The sequence below is a fragment of the Podarcis pityusensis genome, assembly GCF_964106645.2.
Source record: "Podarcis pityusensis genome assembly, chromosome: 18".
Lineage (NCBI taxonomy): Eukaryota > Metazoa > Chordata > Lepidosauria > Squamata > Lacertidae > Podarcis > Podarcis pityusensis.
The window spans coordinates 119,283-138,420 of NC_138043.1; the positions used below are offsets into that span (position 1 = coordinate 119,283).

Consider the following 19,138-nt stretch of genomic DNA (forward strand, 5'->3'; position numbering starts at 1 on the left):
TTTGATTTTATTCCAGTGGTGGGCATTGGATCTAAACGTCTAAAGACATTATTCTGGCTTAAAAAGTCGATAATTTCTTTTAAAAGAAAAAGTTTGCGCATGGTGTTTTTGTTTTAAAAATGAATTTAGAAACAAATCTCTTTTTTGCCTGGTATTTTTGTTTTGGTCTTTTAAAAATGAATTGATTTTAATTGTTTCCCCCCAAAAAACCTTTTTTTGCGTTTTTCTTCTGCCTCCCCTGTCGAAAGCGGGGGGGGGGGGGGCGGGGTTACTTGGACCCAGCTTTGGCCCCCTCCTGCTTTCCGCGCCGAGGCTTGAGAGGAGGGAAGACAAGGCTCCTGAGCAGCTGCAGAGTTCGCTTCTCTGGGCCAAAGTTCCCGCTCCAAGCGAGGATGGCCTGTAACGCAGCACCACCTGGTGGTGTTAAAATGTAGCGCACCCTCCGTCAGGGATCAAGCACTCCAGCCTCAATTTTAAAGGGAAAAAAGAAAATCTCTTTTGCCCCGGAGCGTGGGGAACAAGTCCTGCAAGAATGCGCAGAAATGGTTGGCCTCGTTCTCGAGGGATGCACCTGCTGGCCCTGTTTGCAGAAGCGCAGGTGGGCCTTTCCACCCCAAAAGGTCACATTGCACCATCAATATTTTGGGGGGAGGCTGAGGGGGGTGATGAGAAAGAGACAAAGGGGAAGGTCTCCTTCCTCCGTCACCCGGGATTCTGGTCCGCTTGCACCCCACGAATGGTGTTGCCAGCTTCCCAGGGCTGCTCCCAGACATATATTACGTAGCACCGGGCAAACATGTCTGAATCAGGTATCCGTCCCTCTCAACTTCTCGTTTCTCCACTCTTCAGCTCTGCTCCCACATCCCAGCATCACTTTTGCTATTGTTTTATTATTATTTTAAGTGTCCACACAAACACACAAAATGCAACAGTGCTTCACCACAGATTTCTCCTAAATATACATGCTTTTGTATGGAGATTTAGGATAAATCCACTCTGAAAGGCTGGCAAATTTTCTGAATGGGCTTTATAATAATAATATATTTGTACCCTGCCCACCTGGCTGTGTTTCCCCAATAATTTTGGTTCCTGAATGTCTCGGGAGCCAAACAAATCGGAAGTTATTGTTCCGGTTTTCAAACGTTTTTTGGAAGCCGAACACCCAGTGCGGCTTCCTGCAGCCAGTCAGAAGCCGTGCCTTGGTTCTCGAACCGTTTTAGGAGTCAAACAGACTCCCGGAACGTATTAAGTTCAGGAACCAAGGTTCCACTGTATTATTATCATTAGTATGTTCTTTTCACCAATATATTCGTTTTCACACATGCTTTTCCAGCAGTAGACACATTTTCCAGGTTAGAGAACTGAAGAATTATCAGAAGCTTTTTTATTTCCATTCAAACAGGGAGACTTTAGGAGTCTGCGAACTGAACAGGACAGGAGAGAGAAGGTGAAAAAGGGGAAATAATAACACAAAGACACGCATTTAATTCTGTAACGGCTTAAATAAAAATGACTTTTAATGCAACTTTAAAAACAAATCAGCACCCAAGTGAAGGTTCTTCGGAGAAACCGTGGGCCCCTCCCTCTCCCTCCCCCCTCCACCCCAAATCAATTATTTGTGAAAACGGTAAGATTATAAAATAAATTACATATTCTAGCTAGCAATGTAAAAGTGAGGCGGGGGCAGTGTGGAGCTTTTGTGGGATTCCTGAGATGGAAAAACAGAAGCAACTTCATAAAAACAGAGGAAGGCGTCTGTAGAAGTCAGGCTCAGCGCTTCTGACTGATGGGCAGCTGTTCTCCAGGGTTTGCAAAAGGGAGACATTCCCAGCACTGCATTTTGGATCCTCAGCTCTCAGCCAGAACAGGAAGGGTGTAGCTGCTGTTCGGCTTAATTTTTATTGTTGTTTTGTTAATAGTGCTTTACAGAAAATAGTTGTTTTACTGACGATTGGTAATTATTCTATGTGATTTACGCTGTCGTCGTGATGTTCTATTCTTGTTCGCAAGTCACTTTGTGACTTGCGCGAGTGAAAAGCGGCCCAGAAATGGAAGGAACAGAATGAAATGGTGGGACTTTCAGGAGCGAGAGCTTTTTCCCTTACAAGAAATGCCCTCTGCGAAATTGCCAGCTGGAATATGCTATGAAACAGATCAAAACCCATTGCACATCTCGTTTTACTGCAAAGGTCCACAAGAAATAGTTAAACCTCATGCTTGAAAGCAAGATTAAATGACACCGACTTCTCCAGGGTTTCTTTCTACTGAACAATCGTAGGCATATTCCACTAAAGGAGACGGGTTGATCGATTGACTGGCGATGATGGGAGGTGGGATTCCTGAATATCTGGCACTCTCAAGGTTGAAGGGGGCGATTTAGGGCACTGAAAAAGGGAGAGAGATGGCGGATTGGAAATTCTCCGGGAAACCCAGAGCCCACAGGACTAAAATGGGCAGACACGGGCAGAAAAAGCACACTGCGCAGGCCAGAGAGAATGAGGACTGCAATGTTTGTAGGAGGACAGCCATGAACTGCTGGATTAGGCCCAGCACCCTGTCCTCACGATGAGAGTGCAGCCGCCGCCTTCTGCTCTTGTTCTCCACTGTCCTAAGGCTAAGCTGGCTCTGTCTATGGAGGTTCCACAAGGAAACTAAGAAGAGCATGCTGGATCAGGCCCACCCAGCCCAACCTCCTCTCTCCAGGAGAGCCCAAAAGGAGGACCCAAGTGGCAACAGCACGCTCCCAAATTTGTGGCTCGGGGGAAGCCAGGAAGAAGCTCCATGGAGGATCCCTGGGTCCATCGAGCTCAGTTCTACACTGACTGGCAGGATTTCAGGAAGGTGGGAATTCCCAGCTCTGCCTGGAGAAGCCAGGGCTTGAAATTGGACCTGTCTTCTCTCACTGAGCTACAATTTGGACCATGAGGGGGCTCCTTTGAAGGCCTGTAAGGCATGTATGTTCAAATATTTCTCACTGTCCGATTTCAGTGACCATTCACCGAACTTTCTGGTCACACCATGTAGGACTGGAGAGTTGGACAGGCAGCTGTCAGGGGCAATAGTGACGAGGGGAGATGGACTCCAACGACATTTGGCCGGCCACAGATCGCACCCCCCACCCAAATCCCTGGACTAAACAAAAACAGGAGCCATTGTAGACTCTACGGGCTCAGTCAAGACACTTCAGATATACAAGGATTTTCACAGTCCAGAAAGCACCTCCGCTCCGGCATCCGAACCCCGTGGCTCTCGCTCGCAAACAATTCCACTGGGCTAAGCAGGCGGGCCCTTGGGGAACTCTCACTGAGAGTTACTAGAGAAAGCAGAACCAATTAAAGATTTTAAGAGATTCAAATAGCAATCAACTTTTCTTTTACAAAAAGAGAGAAAGGGGAGGGGGGAAGAGAAGGATCCACATATTTCCACTTGAACAGATTCCTCCTCCTCCTTCTAAGCCAAGACATTAGTCATGTAGCTCTATTTTGACGGGAGAGTCTGTGACACCCAACGCCATTTGGGATTTTTAAACACTCAGGTTCGTCTCCTTTTAAGTCTGCGACGCCCCGTGACTTTTTTAGAGCGAAGTTGGTGCGCTGGTTTGGAAAACGAGACTCTTTGAGCTCTCTGCTGAGCGTGGCGCCCTCATCCTGCCATGTTCAAACGAGGAAATATGCAATTTTTTCCCTGCAATACTTGTAAGGGCAGCCCTTCTTTGCCAGAATCCAGAATGTTTTTCAGATGGGCTGTTGGATCTTCTGCCCCAACCACAGAGAAACGGCTCTGCCAGGAGTCTGGGCGAGTCTCAGGTGTCTCTCCCCCCCATCTTCATTGTCGTTCCCCCCCCCCCAAAAAAAATCTTCTTAGGAAGTGTCATCAAGGAGGCGGCACCATTCCAGTTTTACTCCCTAACCCCCCCCGACACAGCAACAAAAGTTCAGAAAAAGGATCTAGTACCACGCTGAGATTCTAAGGTACAAAGTGGTGCTTGGGGTGGGGTCTGAGCAGCATCTAGCTTTTGAGGCACTGGAAAAGAGGGCTCAGGGGTGTTTTGGGGGGGGGAGAAGGCAGCTCCCAGTTCCTGGAGCAAGACCCAGCCGAAGAGAAGGTGTGCGCTTCGGATGCAGAGGTATGTAGTTGCCAGGTTTGAAAAAGGCAGTAATGCAAAGAGGTCCGTTTTTTCTTTAAAATAATAATAATGGGAGGGGACCCCAAGAGTCATCTGCTCCAACAACCCCCCCCCCCAAAAAAACTAGGTCAGAGCAAAGGAGGCCTCTCTCCACCCCACCCCCCTTCCTGCCCCAAAGCATTCGCCAAGAGGGCATCAGAGGCGTTTGGGGGGCTGGCAGAGTGGAAAGCTCTGACCCCCTTGACGAGGGGTTAGAAAATTTCCCCGGGCAGGAATACTCTGCTTTAAGCTACAACGTTTTTGTATGCACCCTTTTTGAAAAACCCAAGTCGAGACAGGAGGCAAAAATTTTCATACAAATTGAGGCTTGGATTCTTGGATATTACAGGAGGCATAAGCCACCCCCCCTTCTCCCTTCCGAAATCCTAGACACACAATTAAAAAAAAAACGCCTCTACTCCTCCGCGGCGATCCAAAAATAAAAACTGCTCCAGTTGTGTCTGGAAAGGGGGGACCTGGAGAATTGAAAGAGGGTGCAAAATTGTTTCTTGGGGAGTTATCGTTGATTACCGGACACAGAGAGGGCCCTGCGGCTCAAAATCCGGAAGGAAAACCCGCCCCCCACCGCCCCCAAGGTACTGTGAGAAGTTTCTTTTCAGGAAGTGCAACAGCGAGGGAGCAGGCGGGACGCGGGGCTCGTGCCTCAGTGCTCGTTGTGGCAATTGATGTTGCTGTCTGAGTGTTTCAAGTCGCTGAGCATCGCCGCGATGATGGCCTGCAGTGCTCTCCCCAGCTGCTCAGCGCTGTAGGGCCTCCCCAGCGGGGGAACGTGGACGAAGGCCGAGCGGCCGTGGCTGTGGTACAGCGAGGTGTAGTAGGTGAAGTCGCAGAGGTACCTGCAAGGAGGAGAAGCCGGGGGTTAGAACTCGGAGCTAAACAGCAGAACTTGGCTCTCTGCAGGGACGGCTTTCTCGCTTCGCTAGCATTAATTTGATTTACAGTGGTCCCTTGGTTCTCAAACTTAATCCGTCCCAGAAGTCCGTTCCAAAACTACAGCGTTCCAAAACCAAGGCGCGCTTTCCCATAGGAAGACATGCAAAACGGATTAATCCATTCCAGACTTTTAAAAACAACGCCTAAAATAGCCATTTAACATGAATTTTACTATCTAGCGAGACCATCGATCCATAAAATGAAAGCAATGAACAATGTACTGCAGTCTCAAAACGGACGTGTGGCACTCAAAGCGGAGCACATTCGGCTTCCAAAAAAAGTTCACAAACACAGTTGTCCAGGTTTGCTGTGTACTGCCCTCTATTCAGAGAGCCAACATGAAGAACTCATAGTAGTAAAAACACAACAAAAAGCATAATAAAATAATCATAATAGTCCCGTTTCCCCCCCCCCCCAGCTTTAATAGGCAATAGATTATTTCATGGGTAAAGAGGACTGGTTTTGCCTAAGGACATGCAATGATGGCACCAGGTGAGCCTCTCTGGGGAGAGCATCCCACAGACGGGGAGCCACCGCAGAAAAGGCCCTGTTCTCGTGTTGCCGCCCTCTGGACCTCTCAGGGAGTGGGGGGCATGGGTAAGGTAAAGGACCCCTGGGCGGTTAAGTCCAGTCCAAGGCAGCTATGGGGTTGCCGCACTCGTCTCTCTTTCAGGCCGAGGGAGCCGGCCTTTGTCCACAGACGGCTTTCCAGGTCATGTGGCCAGCAGGACTAAACCGCTTCTGGCGCAATGAGAAACTGTGACGGAAACCAGAGTGCACGGAAACGCCATTTACCTTCCCGCTGGAGCGGTACCTATTTATTTACTTGCACTGGCATGCTTTTGAACTGCTAGGCTGGCAGGAGCAGGGACCGAGCAATGGGAGCTCACCCCATTGCAGGGATTTGAACTGCCGACCTTCCAATCAGCAAGCCCAAGAGGCTCAGTGGTTGAGACCCCATTGCCACCTGCGTCCCTAGATGACAAACGCAGGGTCAGCATCCATTCGCATGGGGAAGAGGCGCTCCGTAAGACATTGAGGCCCTGAGCTGCTTTGGCCTTTGCTTAACTGATTTTAATTGTCCTGTTCAACTACGGAACTCCCTGCCACAACAGAGAGGACCAGGCCCTTCCCTCCGCCTAGTTCTGTACTGCCTGCACTGAGGGGCAGAGGCTCTCCAGGGTGTGGGGCTCAGCCTTACCACTGAGCCAGGGGGGCTTCCTTCTGTCGCCAGCCGGGGATTCTGCCCCGCCTACCTGCCGGCATCCTTCGATATTGTCACGGCGACGTCCAGCCCCAGGGTGGAGACCCTCTTGCAGACGGCGTCCATGTCGATGACGGAGTCGATGCACTCGGGCCCCCCCTCGATGCAACACTGGGAGCCCGGGCAGAAGCGGCAGTTGTCCAGGCCGCGGTAGCCGATGTTGTGGCCACACTTTTCCAGCGTCACCGTGGTGGCCATGCCCGACAGGCCCACGTGCACCACCAGCTGCAAGGGGAACAAGAGCTGCAGTGTGCCAACCGTCCGCCTCTCCAGGTCGGGCGTGGACTATCCCTCCCTCCCCTGCCACATCTGGAAACCCCTGGAGAACCGCGGCCAGGAAAAGGGGGTGGCTTTCATAGAGCAAAACTGGGTGTCCTTTTTATTTTTCTTCTCTCTTTATTTTTGGTTTTCCTTCCCTTTGGTGTTTTCCCTCCCTCCCTCCCCCCCCCCTCTCGCTTTGGGTTTTTATTTAGATTAGTTTCTTTTACCTTATTGTATTATGAAAGAGAACGGCTGCCAGGTCTGAGCAAGATGGACCAAAGGTATGACCCTGCTTAAGTAGACAGCGTCCTATATTCTTATTTAAATGGGTGCTGCGTTATGAATTACGGAATTGTAGAGCCCAGCAACCCCCTGCAATGCTGGAATCTCAGCTAAAGCATCCAGGACACTTCATGAAAACGGGAAATGGTTCCAACACCTTCCGGAAGGGTTTGGAGAGATGTCCTGTCAGGACCCCAGGAGAGTCACTGCTGCCAGCCAGTGTGGGCACAATAGTCTGACTCCTGCTTGGACTACTGCCATGCACTCTATGTGGGGCTGCCTTGGAAGGTGACCCGGAAACTGCAACTAATCCAGAATGCGGCAGCCAGACTGGGGACTGGGAGTGGAGACCATATAACACCGGTCCTGAAAGACCTACATTGGCACAATTCAAAGTGTTGGTGCTGACTTTGAAAGCCCTAAATGGCCTCCGCCCAGTATACCCAGTATACCCGGACACCTGGGTCCATCTCCTGAGGGCCTTCTGGCGGTTCCCTCCCTGCGAGAAGCAAGGTTACAGGGAAACAGGCAGAGGACTTTCTCGGTAGTGGCTCCCACCCTGTGAACGCCCTCCCTTCAGATGTCAGGGAGATAAACAACTACCTGACATTTAGAAGACATCTGAAGGCAGATTCCCTGTTTAGGGAAGTTTTTAATGTTTTAATGTATTTTTAATCTCTTGTTGGAAGCCGCCCAGTGACGTGGGGTATAAATAATAAATGATGATGATGATGACTCGATGTAAGGCAGCTTCCTGGGGGCACCCAGCTGCTGTGTCGTCGCCCCCCCCCCCCCCGGCCATTCACTCACTCACTTGCGGGCAGTGCTTCTTCCACAAGGCAGGGATGAGCCGCTCCACAGCCTGGTATTCCACCGGGATTTCGCAGACGTGGAGGTCGACGTCGTCTCCGAGGCCCAGCTTCTCCAGCTCCTGGAAAGGAGAACAACGTGCGGGGGGGGGGGACATTTTTAAGCAGAGAGAAAAACAAACTCAAACGAGGGACAGCAGGGCTTGTTTGCCGAGGACTCACTATCGGAAGAAGGGGCACGGCTTAAGGAGGGTGCCAAGTGCCAAGTAGGGAGATGAATTGGGGAGGGGGCCACCTCAAGAATGCCCTCCCCTGCCTGAAGGTCAACACAGTCCTCTCCCAAACACATTTGGAGGCTGGGACTTGAAGCCGAACACCAGAAAATTCAGGGCAGGCAAGTCGGACATGACTAAAGGACTAAACAACAACAACGAAAGACAAAGGACTTATTTGCGCAGCAGAGATAAACTATGGAACTCCCTGCTGCAGGAGGCAGGACGGCCGCCAAGCTATTTGGCTCTGAGAGAGGGCCAGCCCAGTCCATGGAGGAAGAGGGGGCCCCCGACGCTCCCATGGAGGCAGCAAGGTTGCTGAATCCCAGGTGCTGCAAGCCACGGGAGAGGGACGTCCTCTTCTGCAAAACCCTGCTTGCAAACTTCCCCTTGGGGATTCTGGTCAGCCACAGTGAGGACAGGATTACGGAACAGATTTCTGTTTAGACAAGTCTTCCCAGATGCTCAGAAAGCTGGTGGGACGTTTGATCTGTTCCTAGCCTCCGTTAACTTTTTGGGAAAGCTTTACTAAGGGATAATTATATCGTTTCAGCATTTTCATAAACCGCTTTGGTGTGTCTTTTACAAGCGGGATATGAATTTCGTGAAATTAAGTTGGATCTTTGTGGGGGGGGGTCTCCTTTTTAAACACCAGCCCATCTGGGGTGCTTAGAGTTCAAGCAAGAACCCACAACCCCCTTTCCCCCTTTCTCTCTCTCTCTCTCTCTCTCTCTCTCTCTCTCTCTCAGGTTTGAACACTTGGCTTCCTCTCCTGTGTACTTTACTAACTCCTTGCTGAAATATATATTGGGTTTGGGTTCCTGTTTCCCCCCCTGCAAAAACAACACTTGTATTTTATTTCGTATTTGTATTTTATTTTTTTTGAACCACGCGTGGATTATTAAAAGGGGGGAGAGAGAAAGAGACCACATTCCCCGCCACCAAACATTCTTCCCCGCTGCCTTGGGCGTACCTGACAAATGCAGAAAGGGGGAAACCACGTGTGTGACCGATTCCCTGACCTCTCCACAATGGGCCGCTTTGTGCGAATCTAATATCCTTATCTGGTCTGTCTAGACGTCCTGACAGTGATTGTCTAGGAGGGATGGGGAGACTTGCTGCTCTGACCTCCCTCCTCGGAGGGATTTGGAAAATGGGGGGAGCAGGAGCCCCCCAACAACTTCACAGTCCGCAGGACACACCTGGGCCCCCGGCAACCTGCTGGACCACAGGCCAACTTTTTAAATAAAAGAAACAGCCCGCTTGCCAAAAAGCGTGTCCCTGCAAAAAAGAGCAGATTCAGCTTGGGGAAAGTGAAAGCCTTTGGGAATTTTGCAGACAGCAAGCTGTGCGCCTTCACTCTGCAAAGATGCAAAAATCCACCTTCAATGGGATAAAAGAGCCTGGAGGAGCAAGCAGGCTCTGGACGCGTTCTAATAATCCCGTTGGCGCTGGCAGGGTTGTAAGAAGTCTTGCAATGTTCAAGATTGATGCCTTTTTACACTTATTTAAAATTGAGAGCAGCAGAAATGGAAAAAATGGAAAACAGAGGGTGTGCAATTGCTATGATATAAAGATGAGTTTTGAAAGCCAGGAGGCGGGAAGTCGATAAGCTCATATGAGCAAAAAGTAGGGTGTTTTAATATTAAAAAATGGAAATGCAATAGAAATATTATATAAAATAATCATAATACTGTCAAGGCGGGGGGGGGGGGCTTGTGGATCTCCCCAAGATCCATTGAGCACTTTCGAGTTGGGACAGTTCTAGGCTGGGTTGGGGGGGGTGACAGACACACATTCAACCCTGGAGGGGAAGACAAAAAATAAATCCCTTAAACAGGAGAAAAGGAATTGGAGGGGGGGTCTTTCTCCCCCCACCCCTCCGTTCTCTTTTCCTTCAAAAGCTTTTGGATGCAGGACGCCCAAGTCTTATTAAAGCAGGAACCTGCTTAGTGTGCTCCCCCCCCCCCGAAAGCCGGGGGAGGATTTACAAAGATTGTTTAATTGATTTTTGTGTCTATTAAAATGCAGATCACACCGTCTGGAACTCAGAAACTCAGACACAGGTCTTTGTGTCCAGTCAGCTCCATGAAGTCCTGTCTGAGACAGACACAAAGGTCCACTTTGCACGTGTTCAAAAGCCTGCTGGGGTGGGCTGCCTCTTTTTTTGCAGGGGCCCCTCCAGGCTGGGACGGGGGAAGAGGCAAAAGAACAGCCAGCGCAGGGGAAAACTTTCGGCTGAGATGGTGCTGGAGACTCAAGATGAAACCAGCCAGGGATTTTTCTCCGTGAAGGGGCCATAAACATTTAGGGATTGAGGGGGGCGTTCCATTTCTGTTTCTCATTTTCCCAGGCTTAAAAATTAACCGCGAACAGCCCTTCCAAAAATTCATCAACATTTTACTGCCGATTCCTCCAAATTACCATGTTTTTCCGTGTATATATTTTTGGGGACTCAAATTTATGAAAATGGGGGAAGATGGCCCCCCATGTATAAGACGACCCGTTTTTTAAAATTATTTTAGAGTAAAAAAAACCTAGTCTTATACGGAAAAGTACAGTAACATGTTTGTCTGCACCCTTTTCCCAAATCAATTTTCCCTAATGTTGCTCATTTTTGAACGCTCTTGTCTCCCAAACACACGTTTCACGGTAAATGATACCAAAGCATGCAACTTTTTCCTTCCCCTTAACACAGGGGGGAAGAACTGTGTTGCAAACTTTCGAAGGATGGCTGCATCCGAGTTCACCTGGGGAGCAGGAATGAGGAAGGGGCGCCTTTAAATAGGAGCTGAACCAAATTTCTCTCCGATACAGACTTCAGATATACTATGGAGTTATTAAGGCTACCACAGCAGAGGGGACAGGCTCGCTCTTTGCATGCACACAGACGGTGACTTTTAACACAAGCATGTAACCAAATCCACAATAAAAAAGGAGTTTCAAAATACAGACTCCTTATCTTTCCTTTTAACAAACATGTCCTCGTTTTGAAGGACACAGCAAGGAACTTGGCTACATTAGGATTGGTGTCCGCTACAGAAATATAAAACTTGTCTGAGTTTCCCCAAGTGCAAAGAAACTAGGCTGATAAAATTGAGCTCTGTATTTTAAAAAGCAGACTACGGGGGAACATGGGCTAACACCTCAGCTAACACCAGAAGTCACGGCGCTGAGCAGAGAAAAGAAAGTCCTCCTTTGTGCACAGTTGAACTGTGGAACTCACTCCCACTGGAGACCATTTCCTGGGGTTCAACGGAGCCACTTTTGCAAGCTCACGCTCTCAAATGCCAATACGCCTTTTTAGCTGGCCCAGTAGACCTGAAGGAGCGTCTCCAACCCGGACACCGGGGTCCCTCTCCCAAGGGCCTTCTGGTGGTTCCTTCGCTGCAAGAACAGGGAACCAGGCAGAGGGCCTGAATCACCTTAAGAAGGCAGGCCTTGGTCCCTTCTGTGGAACTGCCGGCTGGTGCAACTCAGCTGGGGAAGAGCACGCGGCTCTTAATCTGGGGGCCATGGGTTCGAGCCCCACACTGGGCAAAAGGTGGATTCCTGCAAGGCTGGGGGGGGGGGGCTTTAACTAGATGGCCCTCTCCAATACTTTGTTTCTAAACTAAAGTCAAGATGTATTCCATTAAAGAATAATTCTAGGACGCATGTCCAGTATGGCAACGGCTTGATTAAGAACAACGCCCCCCCCCCAACACCATTTGTTCTCTTCTTGGTTGGGCAAGTGCGCCACCCACCCCTTATTGCTGGAGGCAAAGTTCAGGTGTCAAAACACCTTTTCCCAGGCATTCTGCACCAGAGGCCGGGAGCCAGGATCCGTCTCACCTGCAGCCCAGGGCCTTGCCAAATACAAGAAGCTGGTTTTGAAGGCGGGGAGGGGGCGGAATAGGAGAGGGGGGAGAGATGCGAACTCAGTCATGGCCCAGACATCTGGCTGGCTGTCCATTAGTCGGCTGCAATTGATTACGGGCTCAGAGTTTAATTTGAAAGCATTTGGAAAAAGGAATATTCCCAGAGCTCCTGACTTAGAAGGGGAGGGGACCCCGCAACCAGGATGGAGTGGGGGGGGGCACCAACTTCTCATTCAGCAGATCGGCTGTGCCTTAAATTCGGAGCCAGGCGTTCAGGCGCAATTTGCCTCACTTAGAATCTCAGTTGCTACGTGGCCCAGGGGTCGGACTCAGTGCAGACGCCAAACGTGCTTCGTTTTGAGTGTTACGCTTCCAATTTGAGTGCCGCACTTCCGTTTTGAGTGTTACACTGAAGTCTGTCTGTTTTTGCTATTTATTTTGTGTTTTTGTTTTTGCGACTGTGCGGAACCCAGTTCAGGTACTGGTGGACTGATCGTGTGACTGCAGTACATTGTTTGTTACTTTCATTTTATGGATCAATGGTCTCGTTGGATAGTAAAATTCACGTTAAATTCGTGTTTTAGGGGTTGTTTATAAAAGTCTGGAACGGATTAATCCATTTTGCATTACTTTCTATGGGACAAAGAACTTGAGAACTCGCGCCATTTACCTGAACCGCGATCCAGCTGGCATTGACCGAATGCTCCCCGAACGGGCCAAACCCTGGAACGACACAAGCAGAGGTTTCACCGACGTGGCTCTGGGCTCGCTGGCGGGTCCCCAAGCAAGGCTGACTCCCCCTCCCCCCATCCTGTCCCATTGCCATCCTCCCCTGCCAGGGAGGCTTGGCCGACTACCTGGCCACCTCACAGCTGCGTGGGGATTTGAACTCGGGGCTCTCCCAGGTCCAAGACCACACTGGCTACATCCCAGCATGGCTGGCAGCCTGGATCTGGGGGCGCCAAATCTTTGACGACTCCAGCTCCCACCGCCAAGCCGTGATGGCTGCTGGGATTTAGAGTCCAGCAACATGGGCAGAGCCACAGATTGTCTCCCCCAACCATGCGCTGCCCCTCCCCATCTCTCACCCATAACTTCATACTCCAAGGAGTTCAAGGCGGTGAGCAGAGTTCTCCCCATTTTATTCTCACAACAGTCCTTGGAGGGAGGACTAGGCTGAGAGAAAAGACAGTGACTGGTCCAAGGGGACCCAGTGATGGGGGTATTTGAACCCTGGTCTCCTGCGTCCTAGTGTGACACCCTAACCACTAAACCACGCTAAAATTCTCCATCCTATGCAGGTCTACTCTGAAGTAAGATCCACCGGATTGTTTTTGATACTGTTGACCTTGAGAGTCTCCTGGGACACACCAATTTCCGCCCCTATTTGGGAAGACATTTCCTGCCACCTCCCCAGGTCCCCCCAAAACAAAACAAAAATACTCCCTCAAAACTGATTCAGAGAGATTTCAATTCCCCCCTCTCTCATGCAAGTGATGGGGACACAAACACTGATATTTGTACCAGCAGAAGCACCTTTGTCCTGAAAGAGAGAGAAAATTCAACTTCTACACGCTCTGGAGTGTCTTTGCTAAACCAAAAACTGTTCTAAGCAGGGAGTTCTGATCAGCTGCTGACAGCGTGGTGCTGATGACGTCCAGGTTGCAGGTTTGGTCCCCGTAAGGGACAGCTGCATGTTCCTGCATTGCAGAGGGTGGAGTAGATGGTCCTCAGGGTCCCTTTCCAGCTCAACTCTGTGGTTCTCTGAGTCAAAGTGTGGGTCCCACCAGGCCAAAGGATTCACTTCTTACAATAATATAATAATAATTATATTATTTATACCCCGCCCATCTGGCTGGGTCTCTCCAGCCACTCTGGGCGGCTTCCATAGAAACCAAAAATACACTAAAATATCACACGTTAAAAACTTCCCTGAACAGGGCTGCCTTAAGATGTCTTCTGAATGTCAGGTAGTTGTTTATCGCTTTGACAAGAGGGGAGAGACTTCATCAGGCAAGGCCTTCTTCCACCTACCTTGCCCCACCCTCCAGTCTCTGCTTCTCAAAATTGTATTATTTTATGCACCGTGGCTTGCCATTGTTTTATTGATTGTAGTTTAGAAATTGTTTATGGTAATTGTTAAGAGTGAATTTATGTTTACTTTTTATATGCTGATATTATGATTCTGTACTATTCCAATGATTGCTGTGTTACTTTCTTGATGTAGGTTGCTTATTTTAAAGTTATGTTTTATTCTCACTTTTTTGTATTGCATTAGATTGTTATAAGGCATCGGTAGGCAAACTAAGGCCCGGGGGCCGGATCTGGCCCAATCGCCTTCTCAATCTGGCCTGCGGAAGGTCCGGGAATCAGCGTGTTTTTACATGAGTAGAATGTGTCCTTTTATTTAAAATGCATCTCTGGGTTATTTGTGGAGCATAGGAATTTGTTCATTCCCCCCCCCCCCAAAAATGTAGTCCGGCCCCCCACAAGGTTTGAGGGACAGTGGACTGGCCCCCTGCTGAAAAAGTTTGCTGACACCCCCCCCCCCGTGTACATTCTTTGTTTCTTCAGCTTGTAAACCATCTTGAGTATTGCAAGATAGAAAGACGGCATACAAATTAAAAGTGATGATGATGATGAATTGCAAAAGCAAGTCTTTGCCAACTCAGCAGATCAAAGAGATCAAGGCAACAAGCTGGTCCTAAGCAGCTATAGGCTTTTATATGCAGTGTTAAAATTAACACCCATGCAGAGGTGTTTCTGCAGACAGGGGCCTGTCAGCTCCTATGCTGCAACATTCTGCACTAACTGCAGATTCTGGATCAAGTCAGCAACTGCTGTGGTCAAGCTCTGCCAGCCCAGGCTTGATTGTACCTCTTGCCAGTCAAGTTCATGCACAAGGATGCAAAGACACGCCTGCACTCTGCCTTCGCAAGAACCCTGTAAGGTAGGACAGGCAGGCAGAGACTGGCTTTCTCAGCGAACTTCTTACCCCCCCGATGGAATCTGAACTCAAGTCAATGGGTCTGAAGTCCAACGCTCTTTCCTCCCAACCAGATTTTTTACTTAGTAAACATTTCCTATGACAAAGCTGAGTTACGTAAGAATTGGCCCAAGACGCAAAGAATGCTCCTTTGGCTCAGTAATGAGTAACTTTAGTTAACTAGCAACCCATAATTGTAATTACTGAATGAGAACGTCTTGGATTCTGCACCCCAGCTAATGGTTAAGTTGCCCAGGGCCTGTGAGGTCAGATTTTTCCTTACCGTACTGGAGGAGCTTGCTGACATAATAATTTTTTATTACAAGCACAAAGTATTGGTACCTGGTCGTCTGGAGGCCTGTTTCTACTCACCATAGGCGAGCTGCCGTTTGAAAGGCTGGTAAGACCACACAGATAGGGCAGCAAGCTTCTGTTGACATGCAAGCCTCCTTTGTGGGTGTCCATAAGTGCCAGAATTTACCAATCCCCCCGCAAAGATATTGAGTTTAGGGGAGACCAGTGTACCCATTTACAGAAAGCATTAAATTGGGGTCTGGGCGCCCTTAGGACAAAGGGATGCTAGCTATGAAGGTGAGTGTCAGTTTCCTGGAGTGAGATCTCCCAAAGAAATAAAAAAACTTAGATTCAGGTAGGTAGCTGTGTTGGTCTGATGCAGTCGAAATAAAGTTTTAAAAATTGTCCAGTAGCACCTTAGAGACCAACTAAGTTAGTTCTGCGTATAAGCTTTCGTGTGCATGCACGCTTCTTCAGAAACTTCAGACACAAGGAAGGCAATTCATATTGGCAGTTCCTACGCAGCTTCAGGCTCATAAAAAGGGACCTGCAGGAAGTTCCATGGCTCTAATCTGCCTGCCCGCCATTTTTGACCCAGAACAAGGGAGAAAGACAGCCAACTTTAACCAAGCTTTCCAAGTCCGGTCACCCAAAGGTCATCCTACAGACGAACAGGGAACCTAAAAACCGGATCTATTTGCTCCAAGAAAAGCATCGTCAACCTTTCCTCTCCCTTTTTCATTAAAAAAAATAAGGAAGTCTGTAAATAATAACAGCCAAAACTCCGGGAGCACAATTTCAGCCTGGTAATCCTACAGGTGCCAGCCTGCTACATAGCTGCAGAGTGTGTGTGTGTGTGTGTGTGTGTGTGTGTGCAGGGAAGACAGCCACCCTCCCCCCCCCCCCCAGACAGAGGGCTCCCTTTGTGTTCCATTCTTCCTTCCACAACCAAGGAGAGAGGCCTGCCATCAGATAAGAATTCAATAGAGTGTTTCAGAGTCCTTCTGGGTGCTTGGGCTCACCAGAGGCCTCCTTGGCTAATTAGCGGGAAGCCAGCTGCTCCCAAATGCCAGATTATCTTGACACAGAGAGAGAGAGAGAGAGAGAGAGAGAGCGCACTTGTGGACATGACGCCTGTGGCACTCAGTGCTCTCCTCTTGCGGCAAGAAAAGGAAGGTCGTCTCTGCAAAAAAATAAAAAATAAATCCAATTTTACTTTCAACATGTCTGCAAGGCAGTCGTGCTCCACAGGTGTGCAAGAACAGCTTCACATGCTCGGCTGGAGATCTCAGCAACGGGGCTCCAAAGACCAGCACCTCTTTCGCTGCCAGGATCCAAGTGGGTCCGTCTCGGGTTCGAATTCAGGCCACCCCAGCTGGTCCAGAGGGTGCTGCTCTGACTCCCATGACAAGGAAGCGCAGGTGGGAAGAAGCGCGTCACTCCTCTGAGCCCCATCCCCCAGTCCAGAGGCTGCTCCCATCTCTCTGCTCACACCCCCCAGATCCCACCCCCTTTTGTGCCTCATTCCCCCCCAGCTTTCTCCGGCCCCTCCTCCCTCTCAGACACAACTCTGCTGTTTCGAATAACCCACTGCAGGAAAACTCCCAGGAGCAACATTTTTTGACTCCTTTCTTGCAAGTCAACTCCACTGGCTCCCCCCCCCCCCCGTCTTCCCCTAGGCGTGATTTCAGAGCTTTTTTTTTTTGGCGGGGGGGGGGGGAATCTGGGAAATTAAGAGGAGGCTGTGCATCCAACCACTTGTCGGAGTTTGCATTTGATTCCAAGGTCTCCAGCTGCAGCCAGACTTTCTGCAGGGAAAAAGGAGGCGTCCCCCAGAAAGCGGAGAGAGGGGGAGTTGGTGAAGCAGCCAGCCTTCCCCCCCCCCCCCATCTCAGACAAGAGACACAACAACAGACCTTGAGCCAATTTCCACGGGACTTTCCCAGGGCAAGTTAAGCCAGCCTTGAAACACAGAGCATGACAACGGGAATCTGATTTTCTTCCAACACACAAACAAAAAAACCTGACTGTTTATATGCCACCTTAAAATGGTGTCACTAACACTGCGCCTTTATTTTTAATAAAAATAATAATTTATTAATGTTAGCCAAGAGGACACCATCCCCCAATAACACACAACGAAAAGAGCTTTGCTCAACCACACGTACAACATAATTCTCTCACAATCGCCCTAAATTACCCAGGGATTACTTTCACAAAAGCACAACTAGGAACCTTCTTCTCCTGCCCCCCCAAACCACCCTTAACGCCACTTTCCCATAAGATCTCGTTTAAAATTTCAGTAGGTAACAATTCAAATGAGGCGATGATAAATATAGTTATTGGGGGGGTTAAGGAGGAGGAGCTTTGGAAAGGCTGGAAGGAGAGAAGGCATTCAGGGGAAGGGTCAAAAGAAAATGAGTAAGAGGGAAAGAGAGATTATTTCAGGGAGATGATTCAGGGGAGGGGAGTTAAAAGGGCTGGAGAAGCAGCAGAAAGAAAGGGGGATGGAAAAAAGGAAGAGTTTAATCCTAGAGGGCTCTGTTGGGTGGGGCTGACTGTTGCTTCTGCAGTCACATAACGGGAAATCACAGCATTTATTTATTATTAATTTTGAGAAGAGTGAAGTTAAAAAAAACAACAGGAAAGAGAGGAAGGCTCGAGAGAGGGAGGGGCCAATTAATTAGCATTAATTAAACTGTTGCTTCTTCAATCACATAACGGGAAATCACACCATTTATTTATTTATTTAGAATTTTGAGAAGAGCTAAGTTTAAAAAAAAAACCAGGAAAAAGAGAGGCAGGATCTAAAGAGGGAGGGGCCAATTATTGAGCATTAATTAAACGAGGCAAGAGTGGATTTTTTTTTAAAGAAAAAGTGGAGGGGAGGAAGAGAAACAGAAACAAATTGCAAGTTAGTGACAAGTTCGAACTTTCGTTTATTGGGAAGGGGGAGGGAGGGGGAACCAAAGGCGGGGGGAACCAGAGGCGGGGGGCGCGGGAGGTGGGGGCGCATTTCGAGGGGGGACAAAGTTCGGCCCTTAAATGCTTCCCCCCCCCGGAATTCTGTCCCCCCCCCAATAAAACACCGAACCCGGCCCCCTCCTCTGGCTCGAGGCCGCCGCCGCCGCCGCCCGCCGCCCTTACCCGTCACCACCACGAGCCGCCGCGGCTTCTCCATGGCTCCTGCCCCGCCGGCCTCCCTCCTGCCCGGCCAACTTGAGGCGACTGAGCAGCCAGCCAGCCAGCCGCGCCCCGCCCCTCCGGGCCAGGCCCCGCCCACCGCACGTGACCGCCCCCGCCCGCCCGCCCGGAGCCCCAAGGAGGGAGGGCGCGGCGAGAGGGACGCCTAGAGCGGCACCCGAGAGCCCCTCTCTATGGTCTCCTCTCCAGCTTCCTCTTTCCGGCTTCACCATAGAGAGGGAAGGGCAAGAGCGGCTCCCAGCAATTCCCAAACATCTTTCCTTTTTAAATTGATGACTTATTGTAATTATCTTTTCCTAGCTCTGTGGCCCCTCTACCCTTTTCATAGCTCTGTGGCCCCTCTACCCCCATTCTTCCTCTAAGACCCCTCTACCCTTTTCCTAGCTCTGTGGCCCCTCTACCCCGTTCCTATCTCTGAGACCCTTCTACCCTTTTCATAGCTCTGTGGCCTCTCTACCCCGTTCCTACCTCTGAGACCCCTCTACCCTTTTCATAGCTCTATGGCCCCTCTACCCCGTTCCTATCTCTGAGACCCTTCTACCCTTTTCATAGCTCTGTGGCCTCTCTACCCCGTTCCTACCTCTGAGACCCCTCTACCCTTTTCCTAGCTCTGTGGCCCCTCTGCCCCCAGTCTTCCTCTAAGACCCCTCTACCCTTTTCATAGCTCTATGGCCGTTCTACCCTGTTCCTACCTCTGAGACCCCTCTACCCTTTTCATAGCTCTATGGCCTCTCTACCCCGTTCCTACCTCTGAGACCCCTCTACCCTTTTCCTAGCTCTGTGGCCC

The 19,138-nt window shown here is 49.7% G+C and overlaps 1 protein-coding gene across 1 annotated transcript; it reads right to left on the minus strand.

Annotated features, from left to right (window-relative positions):
• Positions 1 to 1,891: 1,891 nt before the first annotated feature.
• PGPEP1 (pyroglutamyl-peptidase I) lies at positions 1,892 to 18,419 on the minus strand. Its single transcript, XM_080989263.1, has 5 exons — positions 18,295 to 18,419; positions 12,538 to 12,590; positions 7,741 to 7,857; positions 6,376 to 6,608; positions 1,892 to 5,022 (listed from the first exon to the last, which is right to left on the minus strand). The coding sequence occupies exons 1-5, from the start codon at positions 18,326 to 18,328 to the stop codon at positions 4,830 to 4,832; spliced, it is 630 nt and encodes a 209-aa protein (XP_080845389.1). The 5' UTR covers positions 18,329 to 18,419; the 3' UTR covers positions 1,892 to 4,829.
• Between the last annotated feature and the right edge of the window lie 719 nt (positions 18,420 to 19,138).

Excerpts from the sequence above, each read along its gene's own strand:
- PGPEP1 (XM_080989263.1), bottom strand. The coding sequence starts at position 18,328 with ATGGAGAAGCCGCGGCGGCTCGTGGTGGTGACGG. Across the intron at positions 12,591-18,294 it reads GCGGCTCGTGGTGGTGACGG|GGTTTGGCCCGTTCGGGGAG; the intron begins GTAAGGGCGGCG and ends GTGTCGTTCCAG. Across the intron at positions 7,858-12,537 it reads CCAGCTGGATCGCGGTTCAG|GAGCTGGAGAAGCTGGGCCT; the intron begins GTAAATGGCGCG and ends TCTCCTTTCCAG.